Raw genomic sequence first — 15,834 nt, 5'->3', positions numbered from 1 at the left:
TTTGCCTTCCATGTTCCTTCTTAACGTAATTTTCTGTAACAGCTGTTGAGCCTGACCAACTGCTGCTTCTGGAAGGATTCTGAGTGTAAAAATAAATAAATGAGGCCCTGCAGGACCAGGCCAGTGGCCCATCTAGTCCAGCATCCTGTTCTCACAGTGGCCAATGAGGTGCCTGTGGGAAACCCTCAAGTGGAACCTGAGTGCAATAGCGCTCTCCCTTTCTGTGGTTCCCAGCAAGTGGTCTTCAGAAGCATTACTGCCTCCAACTGTGGAGGACAGAGCATGGCCATTGTGGCTAGTAGCCTCTGATAGCCTTATCCTCCACGAATTTGTCCAGTCCTCCCATAAAGCCATTCGAGTTGGTGACCATCACTGCCTCCTTTATGTTATCCACCCCACATCTTCCAATATTCAGCTTCAATAGATGTCCATGTAGTGTTACCTACCTCTATCTACTTTCTCCATGCCATGCGTAATGTTAAAAACTTCTATCACTTGCCTTAATGCAGAATAGCATTTATAGGTGCTATTGTTGTATTGTTCAAGGGAGCATTTTATATTTCATTCAGATGGACAGTATGCTCAATATGGGCATGAGGCCTGGATCTGTCAGCATTTTCTATCCTTTGGAAAGGGTTACGAAAGGGCTATGTAGGACCAGAATATTTATCTCTCTAGCCCATTATTGTTTACAGTGGTACCTCTAGATGCGAACGGGATCCGTTCTGGAGCCCCGTTCGCATCTAGAAGCAAACGTAACTAGTGACGGCACATCTGCGCATGCGCGTGTCGCTTCTCGCCACTTCTGCACATGCGTGTGACGTCATTCTGAGCGTCTGCGCATGCGCAAGCGGCAAAACCCGGAAGTAACGTGCTCTGTTACTTCTGGGTTGCCACGGAGCGCAACTCGAACGCGCTCAACCTGAAGCACATTCAACCCGAGGTATGACTGTACTCTGACTGGCAGCAGTGGGGCTCAGGCAGAGAGAGATTCCTCCCATTGCCTGCTGCCTGATCCTTCTAACTGAAGTCTTGCTGGGCTTTGAACCAGAGACCTTCTGCTGATCCTTGATGCTGGCCTTGCCATCTGCGTATAAAGGATATGCTCTACTGAGCATATGCAGTCCTTTCCTGAAGGGAAGAAGCTCACCACTCTCGCTATTGCCCTGGGAGTCTCATTCCAACTTCTCCTGATGTCTAAATCTTCAACAGAAACTGCATCCCCGTATTTCTCTGGCAGAAAGAAATACAGAAGTATCTTTTAAAATATGCTTTGCATTCCCTATGTATGGTGTGATGGTGGAATCCAATTCTCGTACCCTCAGTTCCTGGTGTGATCCTGGCCATTCCAATGTGTAGCTCTGCCACATGTAGCTGAGACATGCCCTGCTGTAATTTCTAGCAAGAAATTGGCCTGCTTATTGTGGGTACTGTGACATGATGCTTTAATTAAAATAGCAAGATGGGTTTTAACTGGGAACTTCTGAAATGCTGACTGTGTCTAATGCATTAGTTTTCCATTTATTTTTTTGATGGTACTCTCCTGGAAGCTTAAGCCATGGGTTCCTTCCACATTTGCTGTGGTCGCTCTCTTTTCAGACTCAGCCTTTGTTTAAACTATTGTCAGCCGTGGTGGAGCTGGCTGCAATCATTGCTGAGGCAAGCACTGCCCAGTGTTGCTGTTCCGTCCTCCTTCCTCTCTGTTGCTAAGGACCCCTCAGCTGGTATCAGGATGTAAGACCTGCTTTTGAAAACAAGGAACACTTTCATTTATCAGTTCTGCAACTGTTGCCTAGTGAGGGCAGTATATTTCTCTTTATACTGGGCTAGGATGGGTGATCAGTTTGCAGGGACATGGAGAGAATCCTTTCTTCTGCCATGTGGAGGCAGCTGCAGTGGAGGAAATGTCATGTGTGCCACAAGTGGTAGCTGCTTTATGTGCACCAGGAAAACTGTGGGAGTATTTTGTGTGGGGCAGTGTTTGGGTACAGGGCCTTGCAAAGCTGTCCTCAGTCTGGCCCATCTAGCCCATGCTCTGATTTGCATTTTCTCTCCAGGGTCTCCTTTAACTGGACTAGAGCCTGGGACATTATATATGCAAAACAAATGTTCTGTCATTGAGCTATGAAGTTGCCCAGAAGAGTTGTGAAATTTCCTTCCCTGGAAATTTTGAAGAAGAGACACTATGTGCAGTTCTGACAGGCCTGGTGCTCGTCTAAGGCATCCTGCTGTTGAGGGAAACTGGCTGTAGGCATCATCATGCTTAAACTGGTTTATTAAACATTCCAGAGAACTGTAGTTTAGTTCTTGGCATTTCGTACATAGAATTCTCAGTGCCCTAACCAAACTGCATTTCCCATAATTCTTTGAAACTTATAAAACATAAGTTTGTTTTCATATGCGCTCTGAGTGCCTTTGTGCTGGGTATGCAGGTATGATCCATATATGTACAAAATGGAAGTAGCAGAAGTTGGCTTAGGTGGCCATCACATGTTTCTAAATCTACAGCCCATTAATTGAAGCCCATAAACTGTAAAATATGGATTTTGGCATTGTGCATTCTCTTTGCTTTGCAGGTCACCTTTTCTATAAGTTTGGAATCACAGAGTCTGACTGGTACCGGATCAAGCAGAGCATAGATTCCAAGTGCCGGACAGCTTGGCGGCGAAAGCAGAGAGGCCAGAGTCTTGCAGTGAAAAGCTTTTCAAGACGGACACCTTCCTCATCCTCTTATAGCGGCTCAGGTAAAAAGCATCCTCCTTTGCTGGAAATGAGCAAACTTCTGATCTTCCTTATTTAATTTTATTAGGGTTGACACTATTCTAAAAGAAATAAAACCCCACTTTCCCTTCAAACAAAACTTAGAGTGTGAAAATAATTAAGAACATTGTCAAAACACTATAAAAGAGCATGTAAACAACAGCAATAACAAGACAGCTCCTTGCTGCTGATGTATTCACGGCTACTGTTCACTGCGACTTGCCACTGTAGACCACCTTTCTCTTCCTGGAGAAAAGAAAAATATATTGGGAAGCCACATCAGGAAGTGCATTTAGATATGTTTCATTTGCGTTTTCTTCATGTCAAATTTAGGAGCACTTTTTTGTTTGAACAGCCCCTGCTAATATACAGGGGAGGGGGAGCTATTATCACTAAAACTAGGATCTTGCAGTGCCTAGTAAATACAGGCTACTAGATAAAGGCTGTGAGTGAATAAAAGTTTTTTATCCTAATCGTATGTGTTCCTTTTGTTAAATGTACTGCTGCTCCTGAGGAATTACTCCTCTGGATGAGCCGAGGGTTGAGTGGGGTTGGTGGGGATATCTGAATAAAGGATCCCTTAATGTTGCATTCCAATCACTGAAGAGTTTCTATCATGTATTGTTATTTTGACCCCTGATTATTCAATGTCAAGTTTGTTTATACTATATCTAACTTGCTCTTCTCCAACTCGTCCAAAGTTCTGCCATCTGTCTCTGCTCTCTCCTTTCCACAATGTGTTTCTAGAGGGTATTGTGTGTGTTCCTTTTTTGCCCACATCTAGTTCATGAATGCTTCTGCCATGATAAATCTGTTAGACTTTGTGTTGCAGGTGTTTCATGGAACAGTTTATATTTATCATTGGTTTCAGTTTATAATAGGAACCGAGTCAGGCACATTTTATTTATTAGGATATGCTTAATTTCATTCAGAAAAAAACTTTTTCCACTACCACCACCCCTCCAAGAAATGTACACATTCTCACAAATCTTGTGAGCTGCTCAGCTTTCTACATAGATTTAAGCATGAATGATAAATGGCAAAATATTGACCCAAGGAATGTCCTCTCGGGACCCTTCTGGCTCATGCTTATATTAAAAGCAGGGCTGTGGGATGTTTGTATATCATATATTAAAAGCAGGGGTTTGGAATGGAGCCGAAAAGAGAGGAAATAAGTTTATTTGCCCACATGAAGGTTTGGGTTACATGTTAACACTAACCACTGTATAGTAGGCAAGGAATGACAAAATCTGCTTTTGCTGGAAAATTCTGATATATGATCAACTTGATAGCCTTTACCCAAATGACAGCTAATTAGCACTGTGTCCTCACCGACTATATCTATGGTGGGGATTTTTCTTCTAAGCTCCTAGTTCTTTGCTTTGTGGATCCAATTGGCATGTACTTATTTGTCTGTGCATGCTGACGATACATACACTGGAAAGTCTATTTATCTGTAGGATGATGTTGGAACCACACACCAGTATGGTCCTATTAGAAGTGTACCAAGAAGAAACTCACCCAGGGGTGGCCCTCTCTCCAGCTACAAAAAAGACACCACCACAAATGTCCCACTGAGACAGTTTGCAAATGGAGCATGTAGGTTTTTCATTTTCTCTTCCTGCCTTTATTTATTTAGTTAGTTAGTTAGTTAGGTGAAGGCATGTTAGACAACTGATAAAAAATGGCAAAATGTGGGAATTAAAACAAAATAACAGCTGCAGAATTAATGCAGCAGCATTAATTTTAAAACAAAAATTTAAAAGGTATGCTTTGCATTTCTCCCTAAAAACTTTAAAGTGATGTGCACAGGCGTGCTGCCTTTGGGCGTTGGGGCTGTAGTGGGAAAGGCCCTACTTCTTGCTTGAAGTCTTCTATGGCCTGGTCTAAGCATGTAACAGAATGGAGTGGTAGAGTGCTGAAAAGAGAGAGTAGACTCTTTGGGTGGGGGAGCGCCATTTAAAATGCTGCATCTTCCCCATAACAAAAACACCCTGCAAATAGATAGTTCCACTGGGTCTGCCTGTACCCTTGGGTGTACCTATAATAGAACTGTAAAACCTAATTGCTGTTTATCAGGTCTCACAATTCACCAGTCAAGTTTGTGCAGGGTTAGACCAATCTGATGGTTGTAGATGTGCCTTGTGAAGTAGAAGCTTCTAGCACTGAAAAAGAAGTTGGGAGCACGTGAGAAACCATGTGAGGGGTACGAGCTGCATTAAACCCGTGTGAGTGAAGCACACCTTTTTCAGGTGCAAAGTCCCAGATTCCATCCCTAGCCATTGCTGCTGGAGGATCCCAGGGTTACATAAGACCTTGAAGAGCTGCTGCAGTCAGATTAGACAGCACTGGGCTAGACATGCCAATGATCTGACTCAGTATAAAGCAGCTCCTTTTGTCACAGTGCCAGTGTTCTGTTAAAGTCCACTTCAGATCAAAATTTGCCTGCCTCACTCAGTTGGTAAGGCTGCTGTTGACTCTCCTTTTTAGGGCCCATGCTTTTATCTTCCAGCCAACAAACTTGTCTTTCTGATGCTCACACAGGATAAAGGGGGGGGGGGGATGATGGCTGAGTATAGTAGGAGCATTTACTTTCTGTGACCAGTTTTGGTATGGAAAATAGTTGTTTTGGAAATGTCACTCGACCCCGAAAATGAGCCTGCAGGAGAACAAAAGAAATGGTAGCGATCCAGTTCACAGAACAATTTTAAATCCAATACATAAATAAAAGCAATAAATAAAAATAGTTATTCTGAATGTGTTTCTCTTGATGTGGAGGGATGGCTGGATTGGGTTGTAACCAAATGGGCCCCCTGCCATGATTTTAATGGTCTGCTGCTGCCCTATTGTGTAAAGGGGGCCTAGTTTGCTCTCTAAAGGGATGATGGCAAATCTGACAGCACGAAGCCTGAATCTCAGACCTATAAGATTTTTCAGTACAGTACAGGATCCCCATGTTCTTTCATTCCAAAGGGCAGCCATGTTAGCTTTTACGGTGCAGCATGACTTGCTTTTTAAACCCTGGCATCAGGCCCTGGCGCTAACCTGTATGGCTGATAGACAAGTGGCAGATTGAGTAACAGAGTGTAGGACTGCTTCGATACACTTATACCAAGCTTAGTTTTGGCCATATTGGTCCCAACTGGCAGCCATCAATCACTGAATTAAATTGAAGAAAAGCTAATGTGCAATTCCAGGCAGAAAATGCCCAATGAAAATAATGCAACTCCCCACCCGCCTTGCTGTCATGTCCTTCCTCCACCCACCCCACAACATGTTTATTAAGGTTGCTCTCTGTTTAACTGACTGAGCAAGTTTACAACTGTCACAAGATTTACTAGTTTATTCTCATAGTAACCAGAGCTGGGTTACCCCCCGCTCGCCCATTTCTTTTGGCACAGTTGCTCTAAAAATATTGCTTTTTGTGCTGGAGGTATTGATTACTGTGGTTTGGGCTGTGTTCCCCAGAATCAGGCTTCTAGCTTCTGCCTTTCTGTGTGTTTTAGTTTTGTGTTTTTCCTGATGGGTGTGGCAAGAGAGGCTGCTGGAATTATTTCACCAGGTACCCTTTCCAATAGCTCATTTTAAAGAGCCAGGAACAGGGCTCGGATTTGGGATGCTGCTTTCCTCTCCATCTTTTAAAATTTGCTCTTGCAGGCACCCCCAAATTCCCCAGTTAGGTTTGATATAGCTCAGTGTTCCCCCAAATTCCCTCTAGTGAGATGTGCTCCTCTCCCACCCAAATTAAAACTGGAGGTACTTTTACCTCCATAAAAAAGCGAGGGAGTATAATAGACCCTCTCCCCTGGTGCCTATATGTGAGATCCTATGCTGGGAATGCTACCTTCAAGGGCTGGTAATTCTGCAGCATGAAGAGTAATTGGACGACCCAGTCACACCAAATGCACCAGACCCTCCAAGTGTCCCTATTTTCCAGGGACAGTCCTAGGTTTACAAAAGCCCTCCCAGTTCCTGATTTGATCCCAGAATGAGCCTCCTTTCCTTAAAGGTAAAGGGACCCCTGACCATTAGGTCCAGTCGTGACTGACTCTGGGGTTGTGCGCTCATCTCGCTTTATTGGCCAAGGGACCGGCGTACAACTTCCGGGTCATGCAGTTCCTATTTTCATAAGAGAAATGTTGGAGGGTATGAATGCACAGATTCAGCACACAGTGGTGCCCCGCAAGACGAATGCCTCGCAAGACGGAAAACCCGCAAGACGAAAGGGTTTTCCGTTTGCAGAGGCGCTTCGCAGGACGAATTTCCCTATGGGCTTGCTTCGCGAGAGGAAAAATGACGAAAAAATGACGAATTTTTTTTTTGCTCCAAAACCCCTTCTTTTGAATCGCTAAGCTGCTAAAAGCATTTTAGCAGCAAAACTGCTAATCCCCCACCCCTTAAAAAGCCGTTTTAAGCCCTTAAATCGCCAATACAGCTAATAGCGCTACTCTGTCAATGGGCTTGCTTCGCAAGACGAAAAAACCGCAAGACGAAAAGACCCGCGGAACGGATTCTTTTCGTCTTGCGAGGCACCACTGTATAAACCCACTGACAGTGGAAGCTTCTTGAAGGGCGACAAGACTGGAGGAAGTACTTAGACTGAGTCACAGTGGGCAGCCGAGACTCAGAGTCTTTAGTGATGCTCCTAGCACACTTGTGTGCCCCTGTAGAAATGGTAGAAAGAACTACAATGCCTTAGGGCAGGCTTGTATTTGAGCCATCACCTGGTCACTTTTCGTCAGCCTGAGGATCACAGAGTCAGGCTGTTGCTACAACTCTGTTTCTTTCTTTAACATAGAGGCAGGGTTACAAGGGAGCAGGATGAAGTGACATCAGGGAGTGGAGGAACCTGGGGCAGTGTGCAGGAAGGCAGATGAAGGGCAAGCTGGTGGTAGTTCTTTTGCTAAATCCATTTTTATAAAACATCTGTGTGAATGGAGCTGAACTGCCAGCCAGGACTCATTTTTGCAGCTGAAGACACATAAGTCAGCTATGCACAAAGCTGCTCTTGGTCCAAGAAACCAACTTTACCCGTTTACTAAAAGGAGATGACTTTGAACAGACGTGGGGTTTGCCATGGTTTTGAGCAGCTGATTAATATCAGATGGTCTTGGGAAGACAACTCCTGACCTTTTAGATTTTATGGGGTTCTTTCAGCCCCTACATAAACCTTTAGAACGATTAGGCCTAGATTATTTTAAGAGGCAATGAAGAAATGGAAAAATGGAAAAAGCTATGTGGCAACAGCCAGAGGTTTCGTCTTTGGGGTGAAGAATGTTCATATTTTCACAGTTTGAAAGCTAAAAACACTCACTTTTGAAACAGTTACAAACTACTTTTGTCTGACAAATCTTCCTGTTCTGACTTTTGAAGGAGGTGTACCTTTTGGAGACAGGCCACAGAAGTGTGTCTATGTCTACAATGAATATTTTTCCTAAATGTTTAAAACTAGCTTGATGAGTATCATTTTTTAAATGAAACAAAATATCTTTACCCTGGCTTAGTTCTTCTAATTCATTGGGGCCCTTGTTTTGAAATGAGAATATTTTAAAGAAATCTGACTATTGCAGTTTTTCTCTCTACTTTGTTATCCTCTATCTGTAGAAATTCAGGACCTAGTTGCTGAAGGGCTGTTTGATTTTTGGGTGTTCCAACACTTTCCCGGAAAGAAGGATGCTGCAGATATAAGCTTGTTACCTGCATTGCCACAACAGTGTTCAGTGGGGGTTTTTTTGACACTGGCCCAATGTAATTTCTGTTTTATAAACAGCACATTAGAATGTTTTAAATACAACAGCTCAGCTGCAGAGTCTCCTCCAAGCCATGAATTTTTAAGTATATCAAAGCCGCAAAAGAGAGGCCAGATTGCTTACATTTTGACGATCCGTAACTATGGATGTGTCCCTTCCATTCAAGCTGCTTGCAGTATTCATATTCCTTTTTATGTTGAAAATAAATAAATTTTACTTCTGCCTAGTCTCACAGTTTTTTTTAAGTGGTGGTGCATCCGGCAATTATGCATGACTGATGATTTTAGGGTTTAGATATGGATAAATCCTCTCTTTCCCTTTTCTTTCTAGGGCCATGACATTGCTGACAGATGCTGAAATTCTGTTTATAAGCAAACTTGCTTCTTTCGAGATGTAGTTGTGAATGCATGACTTTTTTTTAGTGTTATGTTTGCGGCATTCACCAGTACACTACTTTAACCCGGGGGATGTGAAAATAGTGTTTAAACATCTGTAGAGAAGCAGCTGGCCAGCAACAAATATGGGTCTCTTTGTGTTGTTCCATTACAAACAAATTTCAGTGCTGCTTTAATGTGTTGTAGGTCTTGTTACTCAAGCACATTCATGGATTAATGGAACATTTCTGGTCAGTAAGTAAACCTGTTGGGAGTCTCTTTTCTCAGGAGCACAGCACCACCAAAAAACACAGTTTGAACATGGGGGGGGGGGACTAGCTCAATGCTGAGGATAGCTCCGTTGTCTGGCTCACACTCATCATGATAAAAACAATGGCTTAAAATGGCATTATAAAACTCAGAACAGGCTATGCTGGTAAATCCAATTTAGAAACATACTTCCAAAATGTAGTCTCATGTCCTGCCACCAATATATGTTTGCTCAAACAGGAAATACTTGCTTTTGGAAGATGCCTGCTGGAGCATTGCAGCTCCATTGCCTATTTTAATGGCATCTGTTTGGTGCATAAATAGCATGACTTAGTATGCTCTTCTGCATTGTTTTGGTAGATTTCAGATTGTGAGAAACCTACTCACACATTTTTGTACATGTATACTGTACACACACAGAGAGAGAGAGGGAGGGAGGGAGGGAGAGAGATGCATGTAGTTATGGGACTTCCCCACAGTACAGTTCCACGCTGCTACAGAATGTAGTTCTGAGATAGTAGTAAGTGAATGTGATGTGGAAACATTTTCTACATGGATTTAGAAACACAGGGGATCTGACCATCTCTCTTTATTTTGGAATCTCTAACAGATTTAGAACTCCATTTTAATAAAAACGAGGAGTCTTAATTATATGTCCCATAAGCTGCTTGAAAGCATCTCCTGCTTTGCATGTAGATTATAGGTGATGCATTCCCTTCGCTTCTCCTCTTCCAACTCTGTACTGAGGCAATATTAAATACTTGGGTACTTCCAAACTGGCAATCTTTTTATGAGTGAGACACTTTTTTATGCTATCCTTCAGTTGTGTTGGGAGTTTGGCACTTATTGGGAGGAGGGAAAAGTGGGAACGTTTGAGATTATAGATTTGGACATGCAGGCTGTCCAGCTGTTAAGTTGTAGGGTGGGTTTGAACGGCATATTGGAAACATGAAGTCACAACTGGATGGACTCAAAGTAATCAGTGCGTTGAAAAAAAAAGGGGGGGGAATAAAACTTACTTTCCAAATTGGAAACTATGTTAATTAATCTGGAACCATTCATAGGTTAATAAAGCAGAGCTGGTAGAAACGTGAACTTACAGAAAGTTTAAGTTTATGCAGCTGGGCGAAAAGGTGCCTTATAATCTTTTATCTCCCCAGGAAGTGTTTTACTCAATCAGTCAGTCACTCAGACATCATTGGCTCCACACATTTTGGTTAGCCCTTTTCATTACAGATGAAGGATCAATCCCTTTCTTTTAACTGCAGTTCTAGAATGACCAACAGCACCTTCCTCATTCTGCTTCCCTGCAGTTTCCAAGTGTTCTTAATGGCCACAAGCAGACAGATTCCTAATGAATAATGCTGAGCTTTGGTTTGTTTTCCAGAGAGTGCTCAGAGTACCACATCGGCACCAAATGAAATTCAGGCCAACCAGCCACAAGCGCTTCACTACGCCCTGGCCAATGCCCAGCAAGTCCAGATCCACCAGATAGGAGAAGATGGCCAAGTCCAAGTAGTATGTACTCATTCTTTACAATCTCTTCTTGTCTCCTGAGCAGCTTTCAGTTTTATGTACTTGCAGCTTAGCTTCAACTTTTCCTTGCTTCCAAAAATATTTTTTTTTGTTTTGTTTTTTTAAATAAAGTATATTCTGCTTCTAGTTGTACGCATGCAAAATATAGGTGCACCACTGATATGAATAACTAGTGATTTTGTGTGGATATGTGAATTTGCAAGCAAATGATCACCTACACTTTCCAGTTCTTCCTTCCACATTCACAGGGGATTATGCATTTGCACCCCCAGCCCCTGAAGTACTAGCAGTCTGGAAATCCATTTTAGATTCATTTAGCCTCATTTTTTCCAAAGTGTGTTCTGAAGCATTTTTCAACATCTGTTAGCTGAATTCCTTACATGTGTATCCATTTAAATTCATGTATATAAGCAAAGCTTATAAACATTGACATTAAATTCTTCTTTCAAAAAGTTTAAATAAAGTTAACACTTTGACCCAAAACCCACAGAAGACAGGAAGTTTAAAAGTTAAGCGTGACACTCTTGCCATTACTCAAGCTTTTGTGTTTCTTTTTTTTAAAAAAATGATTGCGCTGGTGGGCCATGGAAAAGCTTGCATTGGCTTCTGTAGCTTTGCTTCATATCATTAAATCAAATGCAATGTTGCATGGAACTTAAATATGATCCCCACAGTTAGGTGGAGGGAATGCATACTTCTCCTACTGATATTTTCATAAGTTTCCAAGTAGTGTAGTTTTCTCCAGCAGTGGCGAATGTGATTGGCAGACAACTAGTTCCCTGCGGTTGGCTGAGTACTGTCCCTTCTAGGTCCAGCAGGAAAGTTCTCAATCCTTGTCGATCCCACTTTAGTCTAAAGCTACCAGGCCAGTTCAGTAATCCCCTCACTCATCCACGGACTGCGGGGTGGTTTATCCATTTGCGTGATTTGGGGCTTTATTGTTGTCCACTATATTTACATGTGAGGATTTTTTATAAAAAAACAACCAATAACAACACCTGGGTATATATGACTCACACTTTACTGCTTTTCTGTTTTGAAGTCCATTCATGCTCAGACCTGTGATAGCAGCAGTGCTAGCATCTCCACTTAGAACCAGGAGTGCCAACTTGCCCCCACAACTGTGGGTGCCAGGGATCATGGTGCTATGCAGTGTTCATGGCCCCGGCACCAAAAATTGTGGGTGCCCGGCCCCTTCATGGGGAATTTTGTGGGTGCTCGGGTACCCAGGGTCTCAGGGAATTGGCACCTATGCTTAGAGCTGAGATGGCCACTTGTTTTCTGATGGCATAGAGACTGGCAGCATCTGAACCTGGTGGGAAGGTATAGAATAGAGTGGCTCACAGTGTGAGGAACATCCCTCAGGTGTGTAGTTTATGTGCAGCCATTTTGAATGAGGCTGGCTTTATACTTACGATGAGCCACTTCAAAGGGCTATATATTCTAGCCAGAAAATATTCAAGTCAACCCAGTACTTGAAATTGCTTGTACATCACAGCACTAAGAACTGGACTGGAGTATCTTCCCTCTGATTCTTTTGCTTGTACAGAATATTTGAAGGTGTCCAAGATAACAACAAAATAGGTTTTGCACACATGAATGAACAAATGATTTGAATGAAGAAGACTTTTTTTCATGCATACCATGGAAAGCCCTTTTCCATGTCCATCATGATCCACTGAGAATGCCCTATTGATTATTCCAGTTCTGTGCCATATTCACATCTTAGGGATAAACTAGCCACCTTGAGCACCCTTGGATGGAAAACTGGAGTATAAATTTACCATGTTGAATAATAAACAAACAAACAATATGAAATGGTTGTGGAAAGGACCTACCATTTAGTTTGCAATTTTTCATAGCAACCTATTCAGCTCAGGACTATGGCACTGAGTGAGGATTAAAAACAAAGAACAGAAACACATTTTTCACCCTTGCTTGCTTCTCAATGTAAACCACCCCTCAACATTGCTATTTGCCTGGGGTGGGTGGAGGAGGAAACATACAGGTATGGAAACCTTCCTTTTTCCCACCTCCTTTGAAAGTTTTGTGTGACTTGCAAACAGCTTAATGAGATTAAAATAAAACAAAAACAAAAACAACCCAACCAAACGTTTTGAACATTTCCCCCTAGAAGCCAGTAAGAGCTTATCATTGTGAAGGGAAGGCGATTTAATCTCGACATGGATTGGATCTGTGGTCTAATTTTATATACAGTTCCTATTGTCGTTTTGATACTTTCGGCATGCTGCTTCTCCCTATAAATAGACAGTTTCCTTCCAAAGGAAATGAAACTGTTTGAAATAGAAGGGCCTGTGTTTCTTTGAAATTCATGTGCAATTGTTGGTACGTTATAATATAAGGAAGGCCTTTGACAAAATTCCACATGGATATCTTTAATCTTGGTTTCCTACACAGGCATGTGAAAATGAACACAAAAGACTTTTACAAACCAAAGTAGCAGCCAGTTTGCCAGCAGGTAAATTTCTCTTGCAAAGGGCCAGTCAGGATTTGGGAGGAAGTTTCTTTGCCTTCCTTGATCAATTTTTTCTTCTTTTTAAATCAAGTGATATGCTTGATTTTATTGCCGAGGTAGTTGTACAGGTCAGTGATGTATAGTAGCGATTTCTTTAATATATTAAAACTCTTCAGGCTAGATTCTCTGCAATTGTTATCTGGCACAACTTCAATAGAGAATGATTGGACAGCTGCCATTCTACACCAGTGGAAATGTTGTCCTTTAGTGTTTGTGTGTGTGGGGGGGGGGGTAGTGCTCTTCTCCTCTCCATACAGAGCAAAGGGCATAGACAATTCATCACACGAATACTGTGGCGGTAATTATTCAGTGACGGTGGCAGTGATCTTAAAAGGAAGCTTTCAAGTATACTTCTCACCCTGTGCCAAAGCCATGGTGTTCCTAGTGAGCATTGCTTTGTGATAATTCTTTGTGGGGTGGGAAATGCCTGGATGGTAACCATTGTCATTGGCAACATAGGGTTGGAAATACAAGACGTGGCAAACATTTAATTAATTAATTTTTAAAAAATTCATATCTGACTTTCAAAGAAATATCATGAGACTCTGCAGAACAATTAGACAATGGGAAAATGTGACACACACAGAAAAAAACTATCAATAAGACAGCATAACATAACTCTTGATTACAGTAACCAAGGATGCCAGGAGCTGGTATTAACAGCCAGGCCAAAGCATGGGTGCTGTGTATCAGTATCAAACTTTATTTCGGTCACATATCAGCATAAGATAAAACATACGGATAAACCAAACACATAAGACTTAAAACAGGTAAGGGATAAAAGCTAATAATTAAAAGGTGATGAAACCATACATAACTTAAAAAAATAAAAACAAGGACAGATGGTTGAAAGCGACTGTAAGGGAGGGAACCATCTTTAATCCCTTTAAATAATTTGTCCTGTTTCTCAGCATCCTATTGCAATTAAAATGTTCGTGAACATTCCATGGCACCTCTGTAGCTCAGCTTTGTTGAAACAATTCCCCCCCCTCTCTCTGTGTGTGTTTTGTTGGGACAGGGGTTGTTTCAGTATTGCCAAATCAACTGAGGGCCTGGGATCTATAACCTCTTGTTTTAATACAGTAATTGATACAGGATGACTGTGTGTTCAAGTGCTTGTCCAGTAGTCACGTGCTAGGAAAGGTCAGGATATACCTGTAGCTTATTCTCTCCTTATGGCGGGGGATAAAGCTTTCCTAAAGAGCTTGACCTTGCGCTTCCCAAACAAGCCATGCCTCAGTGGATATTTTCCAGGCTCTATACCAGGGGGACAAGTCTGAATTCTCTACAAGCATCTAAATTATACTCTTCCTGTCACCACCAGAGTCAGAAAATTTCTAGATACTGAGAAAATAAAACCTTGGATAATTCAGTCATGTACCACCCAGGGCTCAGCAATCCCATCTGTACTTGAAATGCTGTAAAAGTGTGTGTGCAGCAAGTATTCTGAAACAAGAGGCATTGACTTCTTCTGTGTCTGATGAGTTGAGTTGCTTTGAGCTTATTGTATTCCACTGATTTTGACTGATGCTTCTTGTGTTTCTTTCCCTCCGCTCATGGATCCCACAGGGTCACCTCCACATAGCCCAGGTGCCACAAGGAGAGCAGGTCCAGATCACGCAAGACAGCGAGGTGAGTCACAGACCGAGTGGCCAGCTGGGCAAAACCTGTCCTGCAGTTGTAGTGATCTTACAATTCTTAGCATGGCTAACATGTTGATAGAAGGAGGCAACAAGGATGAGGTTAAACTTATGGCATTGTAAAGGAAAGCAGCACATTCCAGTCCTAGGCATGCACCATTGAAATGAAGATATGTAGGACATTGCATATGCCCTTAGTTTATTCTCCCCACCCTTGGTTTCCAGCTGTATTAAAAACACAGCAGGATGAACCAAGGATCACATTCCACTTTATACATTTATATACACAGATCCACACTTCTTTATAATGTAATGCATGAGCATTCATGCAGGGGTTTCCTTTTCAGTTCAGTACACATGACTAGAAGCTGATCTGTATTTGTGTCTTCAGCTATTTTTGCTTAAAAGGTGAAAGTAGGAAAGTAGTGCCAGAAGCTGCTCTAAAACTATGTGTATTCAGAACTAGCCATGTAAAGCCTAATGATAGTTACTCTGGATCTCATGTGGTGCTGAGGAAACTCCAGAGAGGCTTTGTCTCTTGCGATGTTAACAAATTATGGGAAGAGTGTGTTCCTGCACGCCCATATGACTTAAGAGGGAGTTGTCTTGGACATGAAGGAAAGCAGGATCAGGTCCTTCTTTCATCCATGTGGATAGAAAACATCTGGATTGGAGTTTATTCCAGTTTATCCTCCATTCCTTTGGATGGAAGCAGAATAGTTGCTGACAGCATGAAAAGGATGACAACTGACTACCCCCCCTCTTAGAGGCATACTCATTTTGCCTCTTACATGTGAAAAATCTATGGGAAATTACCTTTCCCCGTTTCCCCTTGCCTTGTTTCAGGCAGATTCTAAGAGCGTAATTGCAGATTGCATAGAAATGTCTTCCTGTGCTTCATTTCTTCCTTTATGCTTCTAGACCCAGAGGCTTCTCCCAAAATCGGCTGCAGCATTTAGAATCTTTTG

General features: G+C 42.2%; 1 protein-coding gene across 3 annotated transcripts in view; it reads left to right on the top strand.

Moving 5' to 3' along the window:
- The window catches only part of BANP (BTG3 associated nuclear protein), a 145,703-nt gene that overhangs the window by 65,956 nt on the left and 63,913 nt on the right, over positions 1-15,834 (top strand). Inside the window, exons 8-10 of one of the 3 annotated variants that reach the window (XM_083456503.1) lie at positions 2,577-2,744; positions 10,542-10,672; positions 14,787-14,858. In XM_083456503.1, coding sequence (XP_083312629.1) covers positions 2,577-2,744; positions 10,542-10,672; positions 14,787-14,858 — 371 coding nt within the window. Of the gene's footprint in view, positions 1-2,576; positions 2,745-10,541; positions 10,673-13,108; positions 13,806-14,786; positions 14,859-15,834 lie in introns of those variants that run through there. The other 2 variants (XM_083456504.1, XM_083456505.1) reach the window with 2 other exon arrangements.

This window comes from Podarcis tiliguerta (assembly GCF_965153285.1).
Source record: "Podarcis tiliguerta genome assembly, chromosome: 8".
In the NCBI taxonomy this organism is placed as follows: domain Eukaryota; kingdom Metazoa; phylum Chordata; class Lepidosauria; order Squamata; family Lacertidae; genus Podarcis; species Podarcis tiliguerta.
The sequence above is the reverse complement of the archived record's forward strand: the minus strand, read 5'-3'. Positions and strand labels throughout refer to the sequence as shown.